This window comes from Misgurnus anguillicaudatus, chromosome 10 (genome assembly GCF_027580225.2).
Source record: "Misgurnus anguillicaudatus chromosome 10, ASM2758022v2, whole genome shotgun sequence".
NCBI classification, from domain to species: Eukaryota; Metazoa; Chordata; class Actinopteri; order Cypriniformes; family Cobitidae; genus Misgurnus; species Misgurnus anguillicaudatus.
Genome location: NC_073346.2, coordinates 41,662,501 through 41,672,593, shown reverse-complemented (window position 1 = coordinate 41,672,593; position 10,093 = coordinate 41,662,501). Strand labels below are relative to the sequence as shown.

The window sequence follows — 10,093 nt, the reverse complement described above, 5'->3', positions numbered from 1 at the left end:
ACTCCACGAAAGTCGTAAATATTTAAAAAATATTGTGCGTTTAATGAAAATGTGTCGCAGAATCTCCTCTTTCACTTTAGTGTTTCTAGTTGTAATTCTCCTCCGGGCCGACAGGTGTCAGGTCGCACGTCGCGTCGTGTCGCTTTTGCAGCTGCGCGCTGTGGGAGTTTGTGTGTGAGCTCAGTCTGTGATGGCGACCGCAGGTTCGATCCGTGCAGTTACAGACCGAACCGACTGACAACGCGCAAGCAAGATCTGAGGCTTCAGAATGAGATGAGACCTGAACCGAACCGACCTGATCTGAGCCGAGCCGCTGCGGTGAGTCCCGAACCGTTCAGAGCTCGTGACATCACGGCGTCATTCAACGCAACTGTTAAAGGCTGCGTTTCCCGAAACCTTCTCAACGCTACGTCGTTCTTAAGTTAAACTTTAAGCTGTACCTGCTAACTAATACGTATTTCCCGAAACATTCTTAGTAAAGTTTACCGTGTAAGTCAATCGTTCGTAAGGTTAGTTAGTGTGAAGCACTCTTAGCTTTACATTATGACTGTTGACAGCTCACTCCGCTAGTGGCCACCACAACTGAGCAAAACCCTTCTTTACATTTCACTCTATAGAAATCTCATTCTGACACACAGCTGTCCACAGACACATTTATCTAAAATATTTAGTCACTTGGTTACCATATAAGCTGCAATTCTTAAAGGAAATCTAATTCGCGTGCAGATTTTTGACCTAAGCAGCCCCGAAATTCAGCTGCGTGTTGTCGGCTCTCCTCTTCTGCTGCTGCTGCTGCTGCGGTTAACTGTTGATGATATATTTCACCTTTACTGAGTAAGTTAGCTCATTCAATAACAGATTTACACAAATAATGTGATTCATTCGGCTGCTGGTTCTGGAGTAAATAAAGACACTATGGCACATTTAATAGGATCATATCAATTAGAGGTTCCCTCAAGATTCATAAATTGAAATATATGGAAACGCGTTCTTTTTTTAGTAGCCCATTCTTATTTCTCTTGTAATGAATGAAGTTTAATTTGCAATATTTTAATACATTATAGTGGGGCTGCCTGAATATGGCAAAAAAAGCATAAATGCAATTATGAATATAATTTAGATTTTACATGCAAAGTTTTCAAATGCTTTATACCTTTCTTTTTTATCAACTGCGTGCTATATTCTTCATAAAAATAACAAACTGCTCCTGAAATAGTTAATTACTCTTTGTATATTCTCCAATAGGTCACGACATTTTACACATTAAAACTAAAAAACTAATCATAGGCAATCCAAACGGTTATTTTTAAGGTCGACAGACAGGTGCACCTCCAGAAGTGTGCCCATGAAGCTGCGTTGTAAACGCACTGCCGTCCTATCCGCTGTCCAAACACAATAAATGTGTGAAAGAATGAAGAACATTTTCTATAGTGTAATGTAGTGCGACCCACCTTATTTCCCTTTGCGGCCCACTTGTTGGATATTAACCAATTCAGCACCATCGTCATGGACAGCACCTGCTAACGTTGTACGTAAGAAAGTAAAGGTGTAGTTCGGGAAACACGTCGCCTGGATAAGGTATCACTGTAGTCAAGGCACATCGCTTCAGTCGAGGTATATCTTTTCATTTGAGGTATATTGTTCCAGTCAAGGTATACTACTTTAGTCAAGGTATATCATTATAGTCAAGACATATCGTTCCTGTCAAGGTATACTGGTTCAGTCAAGGTGCATCACTTTAGTCAAAGCATACTGTTGCAGCAAAGGTGTATATATATATCGCCCAGTCAAGGTATATATCGCTTCAGTTAAGGTATACCTTTAAAAGACAATGTTGGCGGGAAATGCAGCCAAAATCACATGGATGAAATGTCGAAACCAGTGTCAGTTTCAGAGAGTAATGCTACAGTCTTTACATTATATGATACTGCTGTACAAAACTGAAGTCTCCTGATATTTTCTCTGTCAGTTGTGTTTGTGTACATTCAAACATTGTTTTTGTGTTATCATGTAATAGTTTGAGGTATATCTGAGTATGAAATGAATAAATACAGATCTCATTGTAAACCATTGAGAAATCCACATTAGTTCTTCATGTCCACAGGAAAACATGGTGATATAGGTTGGTACTTTTTTCTACCAAAGTTAAATATTACTTGACAGCAGGTCTCAGATCAGATCAAATGAGATGCGGTGCTTTTTATCTATCCATCGAACAGATGCTTTCATCCTTACAATACATCTATAGAGATTAAACTCGTGACTTAATGCAGATGAGATTGTCAGTGATGATTTGTGTGTCATGTATGTGTGAGTCAGTGTGATTTTATTCACATCTTAACATATCTGATGGTTGTAGATTCTGATCTCTGGTCAGTGTTGGTTCTTTGTTTAAGCTGATGTTTGTCTCAGTTGTCTAGAAGTATCTGCTGTGTAATATAATCTGAAGTGATTGTGTTGTAGATGAATGCAATGCAGATGTGTTTGAGGAAGTGAAAAGTGCTTAGAATGATCTCAAGTGTGCAGTGACAGGAAATCATGAGAAAAAGGAAGTCGATTTCTCCTTCTGAAGCGTGTTAAACGATTGAAGCATGTCAAGTGTAGCACATATCATTTGTTTTTTATATATATATATATCGTGTCATACATTCATTCATGTGTTCAGACTCTATTAGTCAATATAATATAATAAACAGAAAGTAAGTGGTGTATATATAGTATGAAGTATGCAGGTGTTATATTGCGGATGTGGTTTAGTGTACGGTTAAAAACTTCATCCTTTGACTTTCAGTTCGTTTCTTTAACCATAAATAATCAGAGCGAGCGTATGAGACCCTCTTTACAGAGCCGCTCTGTTTCTCTACTAAATCAATCCTTTACTGACTGACTGTGACTGTGATCTCTGTTAGCTTTTTATTTCTGGTCTTATTCGTTTCTTAACTCGGCTCTTTCTAGATGTTATTGACGCATTAGCACATTAATTTTGTGTATTTCACAACTAAAGAATCATTTAATGATAAGGGTTGAATGGGAGCGAAAGGATCTGTGTGTGTGTGTGTGAGACAGAAAGTCTTTGTGATGCAGAGATGGTGGTGCGAGTGTCACATACACACATGAGAAAAGAATTGTGTGTTGTGTTTGTCCTGTGAAGAAACTGATGATGAATGTGATGATGATGATGATGTGATGTTAGGTTTGTCCTCTAGGGACCACAGTGACACACGTGATGTAGACACAGTCATTCATATGTCATATATAAAGTAAAAATTGATTCATATATGAGAGTGATTTATTAAGGTGTTACAATCACAGTCACTGCTGCACATGTCAGAAACTTGCTGATCATCAAAATACAGTGAAGGTCAACATCAGGAAACATTTATCGCCTGTGTCCTGTACAGTGACCTTTAACCCCTGTGTGCGCGTGTGTGTATGCGTGTATGTGTAGGTGTGCGTCTGTTTGTAGTATCTGTAGGAAACGTAATGATGGTGTGCACATCCTGTGTGTAAGGTGACATTAGCGCACACATACACACACACACACGCACACACACACACTTAAGTAATCCTGTTTTTCACTGTGACACACACAGTTTCCACCCATAATGCACAGTGACCTATAAACAATCTGATATAATAATGTAGGTGATGATATTTGTTTTGATATTTGTGTGTAACTTTGTCTTGGATTAGTAAGTTGTAACACTTGCTTTTTGTTTTACACACTGATGTGAGTGAATGTGAAGAGCAGTCCTTGGGCTGGGTGATTTTCCCATTTTTTCTTTTTTTCCGATTAATTTGAATTTAAGTTTTAAAGTGATTTTATTTAAATAGGGGAATAGAGATTTTGAATGGAAGTTTGTTACAGTCAAAGTGAAAGCGTGCAGACGTCATCTGATTACACAGCGGGATTATACTGCATTGAAAATAAAATGGCAGCCACCCAGGAAAAATTTCTGAAACTCCAAAACCTATTAGGTGAAATTATTATTTTATGAGGTTTTGTTTTGTGTACGCTGTGGGAGAAGTGAGAGTCGTAATAATCCCTCTTCTCCCTCCTGCGTTCGCGGTCTGTCCCTCAGCTCTTTTCTTTAAAAGCAACAAACAAAAGTCCAGATGACTGAAACCATGACCTAAACCTGACGTGGCCCCTGCTGAATTATAGCTGCATATAAAACATATAACTAATAATGATGACTTATTTGAACAGATTCGTTTTAAAGAATGGTAAAGAAGTCAATTGTAGAATACATTATCCAAATTATTGATGAAATTATTAATGAAAAATCTAACCAAATTTTAAACAAATCATAGGAGAACCTTATGAATAGTTAAGAGAAATAATAGTTGCATTGTTTTGTTTAATATGCTGTGAGATTATAACTGTGTACATAAACTACATCAAATACAACAGAATGTTATAAAAATGCCTGAACATAAGTTTTAGTCTAGTTTTCACATGTAGGCTACCATTATATTTCTAAACGATTCCTAATTTCTGCATAGATATTTTACAAGAAGTGAATAAATTCTTGATAACTCTCCTTTGGATTAGCATTTTAGTTTCTTTAACCAGATGTTCTTGCATCTTATAAAAGAATGTTATTAGAAAGAGACTGCAGTATTGTTGGAGTTATGTTTTAAGTTGACTAGTAAAAAAATTGAAAATCAAATTGCAAATCAGTCAAATGTTCTAAAAAATCTAGATAAAATTTTTAGCAAAATCTCCCAGCCCTAAAGACATCTGACATCTGTGTGTGTGTGTGTGTGTGTGTGTGTGTGTGTGTGTGTGTGTGTGTGTGTGTAGTGTTGTGTAGACCAGCGTTATGTCAGACGAGAGATGCCCTCAGCTGGTGGATTATTTCGTGGTGGCCGGTCTTGCGGGTGAGTCTTGTCCGCTGGATGAAGATGGTCGTGAGAGGGGCGTGCGAGCCTTGCAGCCCGTCACAGATCTGGCCGTGATCGCCCGTGGGCTCGGGGAGGAAGTTCCTGAGGGCTTCACCTGCATTGAGAAGACACAAGGAGGCCATCCAGCAGAACTGAGCGCTGGCTTACTGAACAACCCACACATGTTCCTCTGTTACAGACGCGGACACGACAAACCACCCATCATTGAGCTCGGGTGAGACGCCGGCTGTCTGTCACATAGACTTGTGAACTAAAATCATCTTCTGTAAGGCTGCTGTAAATAATATCAGTCTGAACTGTGTTGAGTGTTTCTCACTCTTATTTCTGATATTTGGTGGTTTTGGTGTTCATAACTGTTTTATAACTATGTTATGTTGAATTATTATGTTTTATTTATTACTCCTTTGGTTATGTTTAGCGTTCTGTATGAGGGGAAAGACCCCATCAAGCAGGGATGGCATTTGATCGAGACGACCCCGTACAGCCGCTCGGCCAGCCTCAGTTCTAGTGGTCCCACCACTCACCGGACGTTCCTGATGTACCGGAGGGCACCGGACTCACAAGCTTTGAACACTCTGGGTGTGACGGAGATCTCGCTGCTCATGCCCAGCAAGGGTGAAGCGGCACCACACACCTACTGCAGAGTCGACAAGAACCTCAACACTGGCATGGTGCAGACTCATTCATTTACAGATTCACTCATTTACAGATTCACCCATTCACTCATTTACAGATTCACTCATTTACAGATTTACTGATTCATTCATTTACAGATTCACTCATTCATTAATTTACAGATTCACTCATTAAAAGATTCACTCATTTACAGATTTACTGATTCATTCATTTACAGATTTGCTCATTAAAAGATTTACTCATTTACAGATTCACTCATTTACTGATTCATTAATTTACAGATTCACTCATTTACAGATTTACTGATTCATTCATTTACATATTCACTCATTCATTAATTTACAGATTCACCCATTTACAGATTTACTGATTCATTCTTTTACAGATTCACTCAATTCATTTTTTTCACAGATTTACCTATTTATTCATTTACAGATTCGCTCATTAAAAGATTCACTCATTAACAGATTTACCTATTTATTCATTTACAGATTCGCTCATTAAAAGATTCACTCATTAACAGATTTATTCAATCTCACTCTTTGTCTCTTAGTGTCCCTTTTCTTTCATCATTGTTCTTTCACTTCTGTTTTTCTGCTTTCACTTGCTCTTATTCTGTGTTATTTATGGAGTTTTGATCATTTATTTTGATGTGTGTGTGTGTGTGTGTGTGTGTGTGTGTGTGTGTGTGTGTTACAGTGGGGTCCAGCACTGTATCTGTGCTACAAGCGTTCAGTGGCTAAAGCAAACGCACTAGCGTATGAGGCAGGTGAGTGTAATCCAGATACACACACATATACAAATATGTTGTGTGTGTAGCTGCAGTGTGTGTTGTGTTGTGTTGTGTTGTGTTGTAGGTCTGATCAGTCGGTACCCAGAGGAGGATCTAGAATCATTTCCATTACCAGATTCTGTGCCGGTTTTCTGTCTCCCGATGGGCGTAACTGTAGAGAGCTGGCCGCTCAACACCAAGTATCAGCTGCCCGTCTTCTCTACATTTGTCCTGACGAGTGCTTCTGGAGATAAGGTCTCACACAACAACCAATCACAGCTCATGTGTCATTTAATGATGGGCAGAAAAGTTCATAAGTGTTGTTCATCTTGTGTCCGTTCAGATGCATCTGCTGATCTCTGTGTCTGTGTTTCAGGTGTATGGGGCAGCGCTCCAGTTTTATGAAGTGTATCCGCGTGAGTCTCTGTCTGAGAGACAGTGTGTTCATCTGGGGCTGCTCAGCGTGGTGGACCGGCGGCCAATCACCAACCGCAGTCTTCAGGTGAAGAAGAGCATCTGTGTGCTGTCTCACTGGCCGTTCTTCAGCGTCTTCCAGAAGTTTCTCACCTTCATATACAGATACTCCATCTCAGGACCTCACGTGCTGCCGCTGGAGAAGTGAGTAAAGTCGATGTTCACAGTAATAATCATTCACATTTACATCGCTGACAGTCAAATTTACCTGCTAGAAGCTAACAATCAGGCTGTTTACACCTGCTATTAAAGTGCGTTTCACTAGTGGATGACGCTAAATAAAGTTTTGAGCTCGTCCACTTTTGATCACATTCAGTGGTAGTCGAAATTGACCGGATTGTTTTTATGGTGTAGATGCTCATGTGCTGGAAATGAGTTTGAACAGCCACATAAGAGCCTACTCTTTGTCTATTGATCTAATGTGTGATGTACAAAGCACAATGTTTTTACATCGGCCCTGACTTCTAGTGCGAACACTCTGCTTTCTGTCGCACAACCATCTTGTGTGTGCATTATTTTTGAGTAATTCATTGGTCCGTCATCAATTATTCCTTACATAGCAACCGTCTGCCTGTACATTATCCCGCTTATTACACGCCTATTTACCTATTTATTATAAGTAAGGTAAGGATTTGAAATATTTTTTTTGCTCATTTTTAATGAATGCAGATCTTCTGTAAGGAAAACACGTTACTTTGGGTTTTAAGACAAGATAATAATATTTTTTTTGACATGTGACAGATCAGGTGTGCATTATAGAAAAATAATCAACACCTGTGGAATATTTCTCAACCAATCAGAATAAAGTATTTAACCGACCTGTGGTATAAGTAAGGGATAATGTAGAGGCAGCCGGTAGTTATTGGGAAATAAGCCCCGACAGTGTGATCAGGACCCGACGCGAAGCGGAGCGTCTTGTATCACACTGTCAGGGCTTATTTCCCAATAACTACCGTCTGCCTCTACATTATCCTGCTTATTACACGGCTACTTGCCACATAAGAAAAAAAATGGACATGAATATGAATTTGAAACATTTTATTGGCATATTTGTTTTAAATTAACATTTTTATCCTTCCGCGAAACTTTGCACAGATGCATAAAATGATCGTAATACCTTATTAAGATCCTCTGCTTCATACTTGTCTGTCTCCATTTTTTCTCTTTTAGCCAGTCTTTGAGAAGTTTTAATGCCAATTCTGTATTTTTTTGTGTGTTGACTTCGTAGCTGTCATGCTCTATTTTGTCAAGTTCAGTGTCAGTAAGCTCTCTGTGTCTTGTCGTGGTTGTCGAGTGTTTGTCACAAGATGGCGCCATACAGACAGTAATCTTTATTGATCTTTATTGGCGCGGAGCGATTTTACTCGTGCAAGTAGTACCGGCTATGCGTTATTAATTTGGAGCGGTTATTATTTGAAAAGAACGAACCTGCAAATGTCTCAACTGACCAATCAGAATCAAGCATTCCAGAGAGCCGTGTAATAACTGAGAATAAAAAACCTTCAATGTCACCACTGGCCAATCAGAATCCAGCATCTTAGAGCGCTGTGTAATAATACCTGGTGTAAACAGAGCCAATGAAATTCAAACAGGTTTATTAATAATGGTGGGGCAGATTTAATAAGCACTGTGTAAATATAGTGTTTCTCTCTCTCTCTGTCTGTCTCTCTCTCTCTCTCTCTCTCTCTCTCTCTCTCTCTCTCTCTGTTTCTCTCTCTCTGTAGACATATATCAAGTTTCATGCACAATGTGCCGTTCCCTTCAGCTCAGCGTCCTCGTATCCTGGTGCAGGTCTGATAACTCTGATGTTGTGTTGAGTTCTGTTGTGTGTCAGTATGTGGATGTTGTGTCATTAAACCCTGACGCTTCCCCTGCAGGCGTCGACCGCACAGATGCAGTAAGACACTTCCTGAGGGTAACAGGGGGAGGGGGGGACATTACAGATCTGATCTAGAAGACAATAATCAACAATAATCCTGTGATTCAATCTGATCTCAGTCATTCAATTCAACATTGATTTCTTAATTTGGTGCTGGGTAGAAAACACAATCATGATTCATGAGGTGATGGACAAAATCTGTCTTGATGTGCGTGCGTGTGTGTGTGTGTGTGTACATGTGAGAGTGTATTTCAAGTGTGTGTATTTACTTTGTTTGTGTTTTGTAGCTCTCTCCGTACGATAATCTACTGCTCTGTCAGCCTGTGTCATCTCCACTACCACTGAGGTGAGACACAAACTTTCTTTGCTTCACTGTGATTAATGTCTGTGTTTTTGCATATTCTTGCTGATATTTGATTGGCTGCTGTGTCATAAGTCTTTATTCTGATTGGCCGGTGTATTTTTTCCTCTCTGTCCTCAGTGGTGCCAGCTTTGTGAAGTTACTGCAGAATTTAGGACCGGAGAACGCGTGTACGCTGCTGCTGGCCGTCCTCATTGAACACAAGCTGCTGCTTCACTCTTTACGGCCCGATGTGCTGACGTCCGTCAGTGAGGCTTTGGTGTTGGTGAGCTCTGATTGGCCCGTCACACCTGATGATGAATGATGGTTTATTCCTCTCACATCCATGTTTGGTTTCCTCTGAATCCTGCAGATGGCGTTTCCTCTGCGCTGGCAATGCCCGTATATACCATTGTGTCCACTGCGCATGGCAGACGTTCTCTGTGCCCCGATGCCCTTCATAGTGGGCGTCCACTCCAGTTACTTTGACCTGTACGACCCGCCAGCAGACGTGGTGTGTGTGGATCTTGACACGAACACCATTTTCCAGTGAGTTTTCTGATGTGTGTCATCCGTTCGGACGTCTTTAATGAAACTCTTGTTAGGTCTGTAAGTAACTGTGAGCTGAATCTCTCAGGTGTGAAGATAAGAAACCACTCACCTGGAGATCTTTGCCAAGGAAACAAGGGAAAGCTCTGCTGAGTTCCCTGAGTAACCTGCACAAAACCCTGGAGAGCAGTGAGTGACATCACACATCACATGATCTCTACAGCAGCTACACTTCCTGTTCATCTCTCTCTCTCTCTCTCTCTCTCTCTCTCTCTCTCTGTCAGTCTACACTCCTGGTCAGGAGGAGGCGACGCTGGAGTTCTTGTTGACGGATTACGATCTGATTTATGGCCGTCAGAAGCAGCTGGAGTTGGAGATTCAGGAGGCGTTTCTGCGCTTCATGAGCTGTTTGTTGAAAGGCTACAGGTCTTTTCTTCTGCCCATCACACAAGCGCCATCAGACAGAACCACAGACTGCAGTTCACTGTTCAACCTGCAGGGTGCGCTCTTTACACTGTTATCATACTCCAAACCT

The 10,093-nt window shown here is 40.4% G+C and overlaps 1 protein-coding gene across 1 annotated transcript in view; it reads left to right on the top strand.

Annotated features, from left to right (window-relative positions):
• Positions 1-134: 134 nt before the first annotated feature.
• The window catches only part of dennd4b (DENN/MADD domain containing 4B), a 21,177-nt gene continuing 11,218 nt past the window's right edge, over positions 135-10,093 (top strand). Inside the window, exons 1-12 of the mRNA XM_055211656.2 lie at positions 135-318; positions 4,808-5,122; positions 5,327-5,579; positions 6,244-6,313; positions 6,402-6,571; positions 6,693-6,934; positions 8,515-8,581; positions 8,957-9,015; positions 9,151-9,295; positions 9,383-9,558; positions 9,647-9,747; positions 9,843-10,058. Coding sequence (XP_055067631.2) covers positions 4,827-5,122; positions 5,327-5,579; positions 6,244-6,313; positions 6,402-6,571; positions 6,693-6,934; positions 8,515-8,581; positions 8,957-9,015; positions 9,151-9,295; positions 9,383-9,558; positions 9,647-9,747; positions 9,843-10,058 — 1,795 coding nt within the window. The 5' untranslated portion in view covers positions 135-318; positions 4,808-4,826. The remainder of the gene's footprint in view (positions 319-4,807; positions 5,123-5,326; positions 5,580-6,243; positions 6,314-6,401; positions 6,572-6,692; positions 6,935-8,514; positions 8,582-8,956; positions 9,016-9,150; positions 9,296-9,382; positions 9,559-9,646; positions 9,748-9,842; positions 10,059-10,093) is intronic.